Raw genomic sequence first — 13,982 nt, 5'->3', positions numbered from 1 at the left:
TGTACCTTCTTAACGTGTGTACCAATTTTCAGCTCTATGTGAATTATTCCGAAGTTAGCATTTTTTTTTGTCTATTTTGACTGGACTATACATTGTAATGTAATATACATACCTATATACTATATTATAATATACCTAAACAATAAACATCATGGGATTATTAATATTTATAGTATTTTCATAAAGTAAAATCGGAATTCAAATTCCAATTGAATGCTAAAGTTTAATATTAGGTGTATAAATATTTTATAATATAAGGGGAAAAAATGCCAAACAACATTGCGATGTAAATACATGTATGCATTTAATATTTTAATTTTATATTATATCCAATATATATTCTTCTGTCTATATATATATATATATATAACTATATAATGTATAAAAGAGTTAGGTATATAAATATATAATATATAGTATTTTTAATACTCATAATCGTACATTTTTTAATCAACTTTGATTTGATTTCTTAAACAACACAACCGTTTTGCGGCTTATATATTTATATTATTATCAATTTATTGTGATTAATGAATATATTTAATTATGAGTATAGGTAGGTTTATTATATTTCATTTTAGTAGGCACCTAATATATTCAGTACAGCTGTACCTATTATAATTGATGAAAAAAACAAGCATATGAAGATGAGGGTGGTATAATATTCTCAACTGACATTGATTATGATAAAAAAAAATTATAAATAGTTTACAGATTTTATTTTTTCTATTTAAAACAGGACACAGCGTTGAAATAACACCTCCAGTATAGTCGTCCCTTTTGTTGATTTCGTCTCTGTAGTTCCATCTGGAAATAAAAATAATGAAAAAGTTTATACTTCATTATACAATACTTTTTATACAATTTATAATTAGGTACCTAATACACTGAAATTAAAAAAAAATAAAGTTAATGCTTAATATAAATAAAATTATTCACTATAAATAATTAGTAAGATTAATTTTATATAATTACTAATTAGAGACGGGGTTTTATTTCGTATTCACGAGTGGATATAATATACTAGATATATAGATGTGGATAATATAATTCATTCCATATTGCTTAAAAATATTATATCATAACATCGTATAAAAATAATGTAAATGTTACTACAGTAATTTAACTTTTTTATTTTTTACCTGAATAAAAGTTTATTTTTACTTTTTAGGTAAACATATTTTATTGTAATTTTTAGTACACTACTGCAATAAATTGTATCCATATATTTTTTTACTACAAAACCGTATAAGCCCGCGGTATGCAATAGTTATTAGTTATTGCTTATACAATTTCTCTCAGTATTTATTTTCAATATTTATTCCTACTATAGGTTTATATAATTCATAACAGCTGTTTATATGTACACAATATGTAATTATTATTTTATCATTTATTAAATTATAATATTTAATAGAAAATTCAGTTGCTGTACATTTTATTGCATTGATTATTTTTGACAACATCTAGGCCACATACAATAATAAAAAACGTATCATATAAATTGGTAACTAATTATAAAAATAATAAATATTTCAAGTGTCAGAGAACACCCATTTTTTTAAGAAAATATTAAAATATAAATTTGACTGTTATTGTTTTGTTTTATTATTCAAAATATAATCGATATAAATCACCACTTTATCTTGATTAAATATTGATCAAATGCGAACAGTTCAAAGTTTAAATAATACAAGCAACGCAGGTTGATCGTGAAATATAGGGTCCAGGATTCAGAATAAATAATAATACATTTTGAATACATTCCATGATACTGAATATTTCAGTTTTTAGTAAGGTACTTTAATATTATATCCAATTTAAAAGGTGTCAGATCAGATCTATTATATGTAATATAACCAGTGTTCGGACTTATCTAGATAATTATTTATTCATCTTTTATCTTATCTAGATAAATAGTTACAAGGTATCTAAACGTTTATCTTAGATAATTTTTTTACTAATCTTAATAAATTCATCTAGATACGTTTTTTATTGACAAAGGTTATGGTTTATAAATAATGTAATTATTTTTATTTATATCATTATTATTATTATGTTCCTAGTGTCCAACTAAAATATACATAAATTTAAAACCCATTTTAAAAAAAAATTGTTTCTTTTTTATCTAGATAAAAAGTATTTATATCTATCTAGATACATTTGAGTTGCATTATCTTTATCTTTATCTAGATAAAAAAAATACTTATCTAATCCGAACTAGAATCATATATAATACGAATACATTTTATAAGTTCTTAACATGAAATATCAAATATTTGTTATATTTGATGTATAGGAGAATAATAAAAACAAAGGTCTTTCGTTAAAATATTTGAGGAATTTCTTCCAGAGAGGCTAACACCGTATGTCCAAACAACAGTTTTATTGGCATTTTTTTTCCCACAGAGTGCAGGTTAGGTTATTTTTTCACAAAAAATAAAATACCGTAATACCTCCTTATCTATTAACTTTTGTTTTGATAATATAATTTTTAAAAAAGATTTGAATTTATAAAGTATTTTTTTTTGTCAATTGTTGAATACTTTGTTTTCGATTGAATTACCATTATTTGAAACATGTGGAAAAATAAACACGATTACTTGTTTTTGAATTCCAGGAATTTTTCACGGAAATAGAAAAGTAATGCAACAGTTTGTTATTTAGTTTTAGTTAAAAAGAAAAAGAAAAATAATTTTATGGTTAAGACTATAAATTGCGAAAAGTGTTTAAATAGGTACCATATTATAACAAAGTTCTAAACTAGTTTTATTAGTTGAAACACTATTATCACTCTTATTTATTTATTTTAGTTTAAATGTTAAACTAATAATATATTATATACAATTATATACACTGCATGAGTTAATTTTATCATTATTGAGATTAACTATTTTTTTTTATTTGGTTTTTTAAAATTACTGTAGTAAATTGCTTCAGATTACCAACGAAGGTGTTTCGTTTCGTTTTACCTTTATTACATTTTATGCCATACGAGTATACGACAACAGCTATTCTAATTAATATATAAAATTGATAATAAATTTAAATTGCTGGTATTATACTTAATTGCTATTAAAACCTTAAAAATATTTTAACCGTAGTTGTTGTAAAAGTCAATTTCTTAGAATTCTTAAATAAGAAAATTCGGTAAGTAAATTATTTCCTATATTGCCTATCTAAGGCGCCGTATCGAAAAAAAATAGTTTACACGTGTTCTGTTATGTACAACTGTGTTTTTATCTTACATGTAATAAACTAAAATATGTTTAAATAATTGTTTAGATTAAGATATTTTTATATCAAATAACATTATATAAATATTTTGTTTAAAAAATTAAAATAGATAGGTACATTTTGTTAAATTTCTCTTAATACATTTTTAAAGTATACAATACATTGGAAGTATCAGATTTCTGATGAAATTGATACCAGATAATAATTATAATACTACAATTCAATATTTTAATATGGACAAGAAATTCAATTTAACAATAAGCAATTAATATTCAAGTCAACTTGGATCGTCGATCATATTATATACTATATATTTATATTTTATACCTTACAAATATATAGTTTCATTGAATTTTATTTGATTATAAGATTTCTGAGTTTCTGAATTAAAAATTGTATCTTTTAGAGAATAAATTGGAAACTTGTATGTGGAAGGTGTCCTCGTATATAAAGGGTTATTCACCATGTATGCTCATGGGCCCTTTTTTCTTCAGTAATGCAGTTATTTAAAATCTGATTTTTGGAATTTTTTAACATACATACGGACCTTAATGACCATATTTTCTAAATTCTTGAGATTTTTTTGTACTAATCAAAGAGTGTTTGCTTTAAAGAAATACATTTCAGTTTTTCAAATGAGAAAGTTTATAGGGGGGGGGGGGGGTTGTTTTTGAACTTCAAATTATTTAGTGGACAATTTTTCTGAAAAATTTGACTCACAAGAATCGAAATTTGTACGAGTAGTTTTTGAGTTATTCAACTTTGTGTGCTAAAGATTAAAAGTGCATGGGTAGGCTTATAAGATATGGAGGCTACGGTGATTTAAAATTTTTAGTTATTAATATTCATCTTTTACCTTTAATAATTTGTAAAAATGACCAAAATATAATAAATACTAGTTCCAATATTATGTCTATTTTATATCTTTGTAAAACCATTTTTAAGGACTATCATCCAAGGTCCAAACGCTTACATAACTAAGAACCTACTCATTCGAATCATGAATTAAGTACATCAACATTTTCAAAAAAATACAAATAAGTTGAGTAGGTATATTTAAAAACTCCAAAAATCAGAATTTTAATAAATTTGTTATTAAAGCAAACAATGGGTGTGGGCATGTTTAGTGATCGGTGAATCACCCTATATGTATATAGGTAATAGGTATATAGAATGTGTATACAATATAGGTACATATGTATAATATTATATTCATTATAAATATTTATAGTAGGACTGATTTTTTTTATATAAACATTAAAACGTACGAAATTATATTTTTTGTAACATCAATAATTTAAAGAGTTTTAAAAATTGTATTAATTCCTAAACTTATATAATATATTTAAAATTTAATTATGATAATTTATAACCTGTTAACAATACCAATATTAATATATCATAGAGATTTATGGTTATTATGGGCCAAGCACAAACATGTTCAGTTAGTGGAGCCCATTATCTTCTTGAAAAATAAATAAAAATTAAGAAATAAAATAAAATAGATATGTACTGAATAAAAAATGCTATGTTAAATACTTAAAATGTGTGCTTAAATTATTATAAATTGTCAGGGATCAAAATATAGGAAATATGTAATGCTATTTCTAATTTCTAATTCTTGTAGATATATAATATAAAATAGCGGCTATCTTACGAAAATATAAAATAATTAAAATGTATTATGATATTATATTGTGAATATTATTAAGCTGGTAAAGTTACTCACTCCGGGGCTTGGTCTAGGAGCTCCGCTAATAGGAATTGATCTTTCTGGGTAATATCCTTTCATATTTCCAGAATTATTTCCGTCTACAGCTTTTTGTAATGCCACCATTAGTCTATCCAGCAATAGTGCAGTCCTTTTTGGCACAATCACCTGTGTAATAACCACATAATATTGTTTACAAATAAATCGACAATTATGAATATTATGCGGAACTGTAGTTCCTATTTAATAACGCACGAACAAATGTCAAAACTATTTCAGTGTAGATAAGTACAATATAATATAGTAAAATGTCGACAATAGAAGGTTTTTGTTTCATATGAATGTCTTTAAATGAATAGAGTCGTTGTCAAGCGTAGAGTAGGTACCTCAATATGAGTTGTGTTTAATCGTATGAACAAATTAATACAATCCTCATTATTTTATAACTAAAAGTTAATTTATTTTCTCCATATTATAACATATTTTCTTGAGGAAATTTGAAGTTATTATTTTACTAGTATTCAAACGAAAATTCAATAACATATAAATAGGTAGGTACAAGGTAGGCATATTTGTATATTTGTGCAGATATAAATAAAGGCATTTTTTTTCAAACAAAGATGAGTTTATAATATGCAAATTACATTTGCACATGTTGAATATCAATATATTGCAAGGTCTGAAAGCATGGCCTATAAGTACAATAAGTACAACAAATTCATCATGTATTATGAAATTTGAAAGTGTGTAAAGTTTTTTTGTGGAAAATGGTTTGATTTTTTTTAAAATACGATTATTCAGTTTTTTAGAAATAGCTGGTCAATTATTTTTAAGTTGCGTGTATTTTAATAAAAAAAAATATATATAGGTATCTGGTATAAGGGATTACAATAGTACTATAGTAATAATTTTATTTTTAAAAGGCTTAAGTTTCAGAGTGTAGTAGGACACATTGAAAATTGTAGGCCCTGACATAATATATAATGAAACAGATAGGTACATCGTATTTTATTAATATGATTAATTTATATAAGCAATATAATATACCTCATCGAATTGTTCATAAGGAATTTATTTAAATTACAGTTATAAAGGTATATAAATGATACCAAATTACACTATTTTCAATAAGGTTAGAGCATATTATATACCTACTCGACTAGTTAAATTTGAATAATTCATATAAAATCAGCGATTACTTTAAGTGCGTAGTCGTCTTGACTTACGCATAAATGCAGTGTCTACAAGCAGACACTACCTATATGGGTATATATTATCTAATATCGACAGTAGATTTACATCATTGAACTCCAGAAAAGCGTGAATGTGTTGGGTACGTATAATATTATGATCCTGCGTTCCTGCGAATAAATCAAATCGAAAAAATCAGAATGCACGTCATATCGTCATATTCTGCCCACTGCAGTGATTATTTATTAAATAGGATGTAGGTATATCTATATCCACAGTTTATCAGGTACGGAAATGAAAAATTCTGTGCAACGTACTTCTATTATTATACATTATTTGTTTTCACGCGCCAGCCATACGCCGATGCGTCTAGCCTTATACAAATATTGTAACTATAGAAAACGATCTTGCAGTTCTAAATTCCAATATCATCATCAAGACGAACGTCGGCAATAAAAACTGTAAGGTGACATTTCATTAAAAATGACCAGGGCGTTGGTGTTAATGTGTGGATGGTTTTATTGACTAGAGTTTATTTCGTTTAAAAATGTAAATCACGACCATAAATAAATGTAACTATACAACGCCACATATATTATATATATGTACAATATACATACGACATGCTTAACCTAACCTAACCTACCTAGGTATATTTTTATCATTGTAACACGAAAATAATGTGCATAATAATATATACCATGAACCAAGATAGTTCTTAGTTCATAATGTACATAGATATGATAGGTACCTAAGTATGAGGTTAGGTTGAATTGGGTTACTCCGGCCGTACTCCGTGCAAACCGTGTACCTAGTCCATGTTCAAGATTATTTGTTATTCGCCAGATTAAATAATAATGTTTATACAAAACGATTTCCCTATATAGTCATTAATAACCATATATTTATAATAAGCACCCAACCACACGGGGAAGCAGTATTGGGATATTTTCAAATATTTGGTATATTATGGTAACGTTTATATAGTGATGTACCGACCGGGTATTCGTCGAATTCGACAGATATGTTCTTTTCGTTGTTCGGTGGCTGGTCCTCGGGCGTCCGTTTGTCGTATCTGAGTAATGTGAAGGGGTCCAATGGTTTTTGAAATGCCGAATCGCACAACGCAACCATACACAGCGATATCAAAAATAAAACTATTTTATTCCAAAGAACCATACTGATGATTATTTTATTAAAATCCACCTGAAAGTCAATGTAAAAATATAATATATTATTTAACGTACCTATCGTAATGTGACAAAGTCTATGTAACCGTATTCTCATTTGTGATGAAATTATTGTGCCGTTCAAAATTTTCTAATAGAAACGTCGGGTTTCATAAAAAACTGATTATTTTATTGGTTAGCCAAAATTTAATTGGCCACTAAATCATGTTATAGTGACCATTAGCTCACTATCGATTCATTAAATGTTTAGTGATTGTTTATGCTACCCGAATACGCGTGCAGTTTATACAAAAATAATTATAATCGATGATATGAAAGATTTATTAAGAAAGGTATCATCTGCAGTTACCAGACGGCAGACACACGCTATTAATAAATATTAATATTTAAATGTTAAATAAATAATAATAATTAATAAATATTTAATATTCAACTATAAATGTTATTCTAGTTGTACATACTAACATTATTTTAATAGTATAATTATACATTTATACCCAGAAAGTAATAATACATTAAGAAAAATCTAATACGACACGACTATAGAAATACACAAATGATTGTCGCATCTACATATATCTTAGTAATTATAACATTGCCTAATTATGTTTAGGGATTTTTGTAATTTTAAAAACTTTTGTTACACTTTTTAAAATTTATTTTTTCATTTTGTGTTAAATCGGAAATCGATTGAAAATTTAACTCGCATAGAAATAAATATACCTTACATTCACCTTCTTCAATTTAGGTACCTAATATATATAGGTAGGTAGGTAATTAAAATAATAAATTATGTTTCTACGATACAATTTCTAAATTATTATATGTATTTAATATATTGTATCTGATAAAAATTAATTTGTTTTTGTAAGTATGATTATTATTTATTAAGTTCCAAAGAAAACTACCTATCTACTTGTTCGCCTTAAATTATTATTATAACCAATATTAATTATAGGGAATAAACGAGTATGCAATACGTTTGTATACGATGTCTTAAATCTAGACAAATGTAGAGATATTTTACTCACGATAAGTAGGTATTTAAAAATTTGCGTTGGTGCCTGTTTGCAAATTACATTTAGAGAGTTGACCTGATGTGTTAGGGATGTGTAGTTATAATCTTACGCTTAAAAATGACCATGTAATCCATATACGTCTCTAAGAAAAGCTTCCCAAAAGAGATTTTTTTATGAGAAAAGTAATAAGAGCTGGCTGTTTTTGAAACTTTGAAAATAATTTAATCCGATAGCCTCTCTTATTGGCTTAGCGTCTAAAACGATTATATTTTTACCGTTAAATAAAATTTCATTGTTAACTCTACACCTGTTACCTATAGTAGATGATTTATTTATTTTATTTTAATAGCTGGTTATGGGCTATGACTCCGATAACACTAACATGTTAATGTATATTAAATTTTTTTTTTTTGTGGATTTCATGGATTTTATTCAATATAACTATGTAATGGGATCTTGGTTATGTGAGTACGAATAGTTTTGTACTGGAAATGTTGGATACGGTTTATGTATGTGTCTTTCGATGATCCCCCTAACGACCATTACAGTTGCAAGATCCAAGGGGCTCAAAAACGTAACAAAACGTTCAATTCTATCAAAAAATATCACTATACAGATCATAGTTGGCGGATTGTCTTGAATAACAAAAATATAAAATATACTGTACAGATGGTATGCAGACATGCAGTATTAACACCACATAACAATTGATTATTAACCAAACCTTATTATTCGGGGCTATTTTCTATATTTTTGTATGAATTGAATATACTCGCCTAATTATAGCACTCAAGATGGTACTCAGCTGAACTTGGTTTTAAAACTTATATAAATGTATAGTATACGAATAGTAAAACTAAAGTATTATCTTCTCAGACCTTAGTGTTTACCTATATAAACCTATGTATAACAGAAAAAAGGTTGTCATAAAAATAATCTTAATTAAAAATAATAATAAAATAATTATAATAATTAATAATAATAAAAAAATACAACAACAAATAAGCACCATTATAAGTGTTATTATAATATTAACGCAATATTGTGGTTAATAATCTAATCAGATTATCGAAGTTTCATAAACAAAACAAATGAAAGGAAGGTAAAATAAAATAATAGGTATACCAAAATTTTATTAAAGAACTAGTGAGTAAGTGTATGTTTTTTTAAAGTACATTTTCGAAAACTGTGTACATAAGTAGGTAAGTAGTCAAAATATTTAAGTCAAAAGTCAAAATATTTTTTCCTGTTAAGTAATGTTATTAGAACAACATTAACATTACCAGGGTAACATAATAAACACATTAGGTACCTACCTCGGAACAAATAAAAATTATAGTAGACATAGCATTACAATATAACATAAGCATTATATTTTAATCCTATCATTAATACACAAATTATTGTATGCATTATTTATACATTAATAAATTATTATTTATATATAGATCATTATTACATATAAAAATAATATATATTATATAATATATATTTGTACTAAATATGCGTGAAATCGTAATTTGTGAACGTTTCACAACGAAATAACAATAAAAAAATAATACAAAATTGACCGTTTAATATTTTTGCATTAATTGATATTCCATAGGTCATAGACCATACAATTCAATATTTAATTTTATAAATATATTATTTGTTTATTACGAGGAAGCATTTATATTAATATCAAACATTTTGACTATGTACATCGTCGTAACATTTAAAAACTAAAATTAACAGGATAGAAATTTAATATAATGATGATAAATAATTATAAATAGTTTTTGTTTTAGTAAAAAAAAAATTTTAATTTTATTAAGTATAATGGAATTTTATTATAATATCTACGTAGACCGACGTACTTATTTGTTATTAATTTAAGTAATGAGAAATGTGGTTAATGTTAGTTCGACCATTTCTATTTTGACATAGGTCGTTGGTGCACTTTTTTTTTGCTTTAAACGTTCTTTATTATAATATTGAAAATATTAAATTTGTATTAAAAAAACAAAATCAATTTATCTATGAGTGTCAGTAATACGTTTTTATGATACAATAATATGAAATATTATAATGTACTATTTTACATTAACAAAAATGAAAATATACTTAAGTGAATACATTTTTGTAAGTAGGTACTATACGAGTTTCCTTGATGTTTTTACTTGTATCTACTATTAAAATAATACATTACTGTTTGTAAATAGTTCCACTTCACCACTCGAAAAAACATACTTGAAATCGTCTTATTTTTGTTTATACGCGTATTTGAAATTTAATAAATGTCAAATATTTTTTCAGTAACTGAATTTTTAAAATTATATAACCAACACATTAATAATTGATATTGTTACTATTATAGAATTAACAAAAAATATTACACCTAGTAATAATGATTTCTATTATAATATAGTATATATAAAACTATGAATAAAAAAAGTTTGATTACATATAATTTTTATATTATATAGATCATTAAATTTAATATACCTAACAGTGGATACTAAGCCTTTAGCAAATATAGTTGACGTATTAAATGTATTGTTTTTTTAAAAATGTTTCTTGAATATTTTTATTGTATAATTTTTAAGTACGTCTAAATGAATTAATACGAACATATTTAATTTGAATCAAAAGCTCGTACACATTATTAATTTATAATAAAAGTTTCGTAAAGTGGTTATAAATACCTCATAATACAAACAAGCATAATATCTAATTGATATCAATGCATATAAATACGAATTTATTTTAATTGTAGTAGGATGAACATCAACAGCACAGAATACAAATTAACAATGTATAGAAATACCCTATATTTTGTTAATATATTTATTAAAAACGTTAATATGTCGATGTATACTAACCTTTTCGAATAATAATGAGTTTATACAACTGCATTGGTGTGCAACTAGAAAATGTATGATCGGTTGCTGGATAAATATTCGTTTGTAGTGCAATGATTCGAAAGCCGCAAAACTCACCAACACACGAGACTATAAACAAGTGATTCTTCAGGATCCAAGTTGCGGCGCCACCTACTTACGTCAACTATTTAAACGCCCTCCTTGTATTTGCTTCATCATAGCCCCCATAATAGTTCATTCGTCGTAAAACGAACAACTGAGAATATTTTCTACAGCTTTATTATTTAAAAAAAATTATGTTATTGTTATTTTTTTGTCGATGCCAAATTTTTAATGCATTTAAAAACACTAAATTATAATGGTGTAGGTATATATTACCGCATTACTACAATACAAATTTTCGAATAAAAAAAAATTATATAACCGCTAACATTTTTTAATTAAGGCGGTGTTTACATTGAACATTCAGTTCAATATTTTTGATTTACAATCGATTTATTGTTAATACTATTATAACTCATTTTATTTTCACGTTTTCAATTATAATTTTCTGTGTATTTCCTATGCATAAAAATAATCTCAAATTGTTAAAAATTATTAACGGTATTTGTATACCTAATTCGGTATTTGTGTCGAAAAGTTTAGCCATTACAGTATTACACTGAATCACCATGGTCCATGATAATATAATATACAGTCGATATTATTATTATTATTAGGATTCGTATTTATCTCAATTCATATACAACAACAACTGTAAATAGTTTTAGTTAAGATTACATATTTAGTGTTATATATGTGTTGTAACTTATTAGTTTATTTCAGTATTTGTATAAATAATAGTGAAAACTATTTAACGAAGAATTTCATTTATATTTTATTAGGTTATCAATATTAGTGAAATTAGGCATCATAAGTTTAACACCATATCGATGAAAATATTAAATAAATAGGTACTTATTTGTTTTAATATTATTTATATAATTAAATATCAATTAGTCTAAAATTAAATATAATATGGCATAAGTGAAAAGTGAAAAGTATTAAAAAGCTAAACAACTTATCATTTAACAATAGGTATTAAGTACAATAAATTTAATATTTTTAATTCAATAATGATAAACAATTTAATTTATTTTTAAATGCCGTTTCCAATAATGAAATAGGTATTTTTGAATAATTTTTCTCCGTTCCACGTCTTCTGAATAAAACTTGCTTCTATTGAATATTTAAATAATTTAATATCTTATATTATTTAAAGTGAGATTTGTACAAATATTAAGTTTAGTATGGTTTCTTTTAAATCTTTTTGTATTGATAGGTATTACATTTTTTTTTTGTTATATACAACATTATATTTGTTTTCAGCTACTTTTTTGTACTTACAAATAAATATATTATATGTGATATAGGTATATCAGCAAATAAAAAAACAACATAAGATTGAAAAAAATTTCTATAGTTTTTCTTTGATATTTACATAATAAATAATACATTTCTTAAACATTTTTATGTTTATAATTGTAATAGAAAATAACGGTAAAATGATTAGGTACCTAATTAATATCAAGCATATTATGTAAGTACCTATACACATATTGTAGTTTCTATATAGAACTAATAAAGGAATTTGGTGCATTGTCGTCATATTATACATTATTCCGTGGGTTACAAATAACCCTATACATCAAAATTGTTCGCTATCCATATTGTTCACAAAAGTAATACTTAAGTAACTAAAAAAAATGATCGGTCAAATATTATCACGCGATTGAAATGCAGTAAATTTTAAAGCACACTCTTTCATCTCGGGAACTTTATAGATCAGGTTTTGAGAATGTGTCATCTATTTTATAGATTACACTCGAATCGGTTAGTCAAATAGTCTTATGCCCATTATAATTGTATCACTTTGAATAGTATAATATAAATTATTTAAAATAAACATTCAATCAATGGTGTTATTGAAAATAAAATAAAATCAAAGATATTATTGTAGTAGTGACGGATGAAATCGATGTCGGAGAAAATAATAAAATATATATAAAATGCATCATTTATTTCATTGGGCCACTGATGTAATTTATGTCTGACAAATTGAAAATTGAAGGGAAATATTTGAGTTGTAGTATTTATCCAGAAAATATTTTTACCAACATGATTTTTTTTTGTAGAAATCAAAAACTATTTACGTGGTTATTTTTGTTTGAGTCAAAAAACTATTAGTTTTAAAAAATATTTTTGATTGAAACATTGAACGTATATTAATTTATGTGTCTCCATTCGTATTATATTAATGTATCCATTTAATAACAAGAAAAATACAAAAATAAGAGTTTACATTCTTTCGAAAAAAATCGTATTATAAAATAATTTCATAATAATAAAAAAGTAAAAAAAAATCTCTATAAATATTGTACAGACTGATGAGAGGGCTTGTTGATATCTCGGTATCCCGGTGGGCTTATCTATACCTACCTATTCACTTCAAAATTCTTTATTTTCGCCGATTTTGTTATTACGGTGAAAACAATAATGTTTAATGATTATGGACGTCTGAAATAATTACACTTCAAAATCGTATTATAAAATAATTTCATAATAATAAAAAAGTAAAAAAAAATCTCTATAAATATTGTACAGACTGATGAGAGGGCTTGTTGATAGCTCGGTATCCCGGTGGGCTTATCTATACCTACCTATTCACTTCAAAATTCTTTATTTTCGCCGATTTTGTTATTACGGTGAAAACAATAATGTTTAATGATTA

General features: G+C 25.0%; 1 protein-coding gene across 1 annotated transcript; it reads right to left on the bottom strand.

Moving 5' to 3' along the window:
• Positions 1–642: 642 nt before the first annotated feature.
• On the bottom strand, positions 643–11,366 carry LOC132946918 (uncharacterized). The gene is made up of 4 exons (XM_061017036.1): positions 11,213–11,366; positions 7,139–7,345; positions 4,967–5,116; positions 643–807 (listed from the first exon to the last, which is right to left on the bottom strand). The coding sequence occupies exons 2-4, from the start codon at positions 7,316–7,318 to the stop codon at positions 727–729; spliced, it is 411 nt and encodes a 136-aa protein (XP_060873019.1). The 5' UTR covers positions 7,319–7,345; positions 11,213–11,366; the 3' UTR covers positions 643–726.
• Positions 11,367–13,982: the final 2,616 nt, after the last annotated feature.

Source organism: Metopolophium dirhodum, chromosome 6 (genome assembly GCF_019925205.1).
Source record: "Metopolophium dirhodum isolate CAU chromosome 6, ASM1992520v1, whole genome shotgun sequence".
Lineage (NCBI taxonomy): Eukaryota > Metazoa > Arthropoda > Insecta > Hemiptera > Aphididae > Metopolophium > Metopolophium dirhodum.
The sequence above is the reverse complement of the archived record's forward strand: the minus strand, read 5'-3'. Positions and strand labels throughout refer to the sequence as shown.

What these genes read in the sequence shown, in the direction of transcription:
- LOC132946918 (XM_061017036.1), bottom strand. Translation starts at nt 7,318, where the DNA reads ATGGTTCTTTGGAATAAAATAGTTTTATTTTTGATATCGCTGTGTATG. An exon ending in TCGAATTCGACGAATACCCG is followed by an intron (nt 5,117 to 7,138) that starts GTCGGTACATCA and finishes GTTATTACACAG; the next exon opens with GTGATTGTGCCAAAAAGGAC. An exon ending in CTCCTAGACCAAGCCCCGGA is followed by an intron (nt 808 to 4,966) that starts GTGAGTAACTTT and finishes TTTTATTTCCAG; the next exon opens with ATGGAACTACAGAGACGAAA.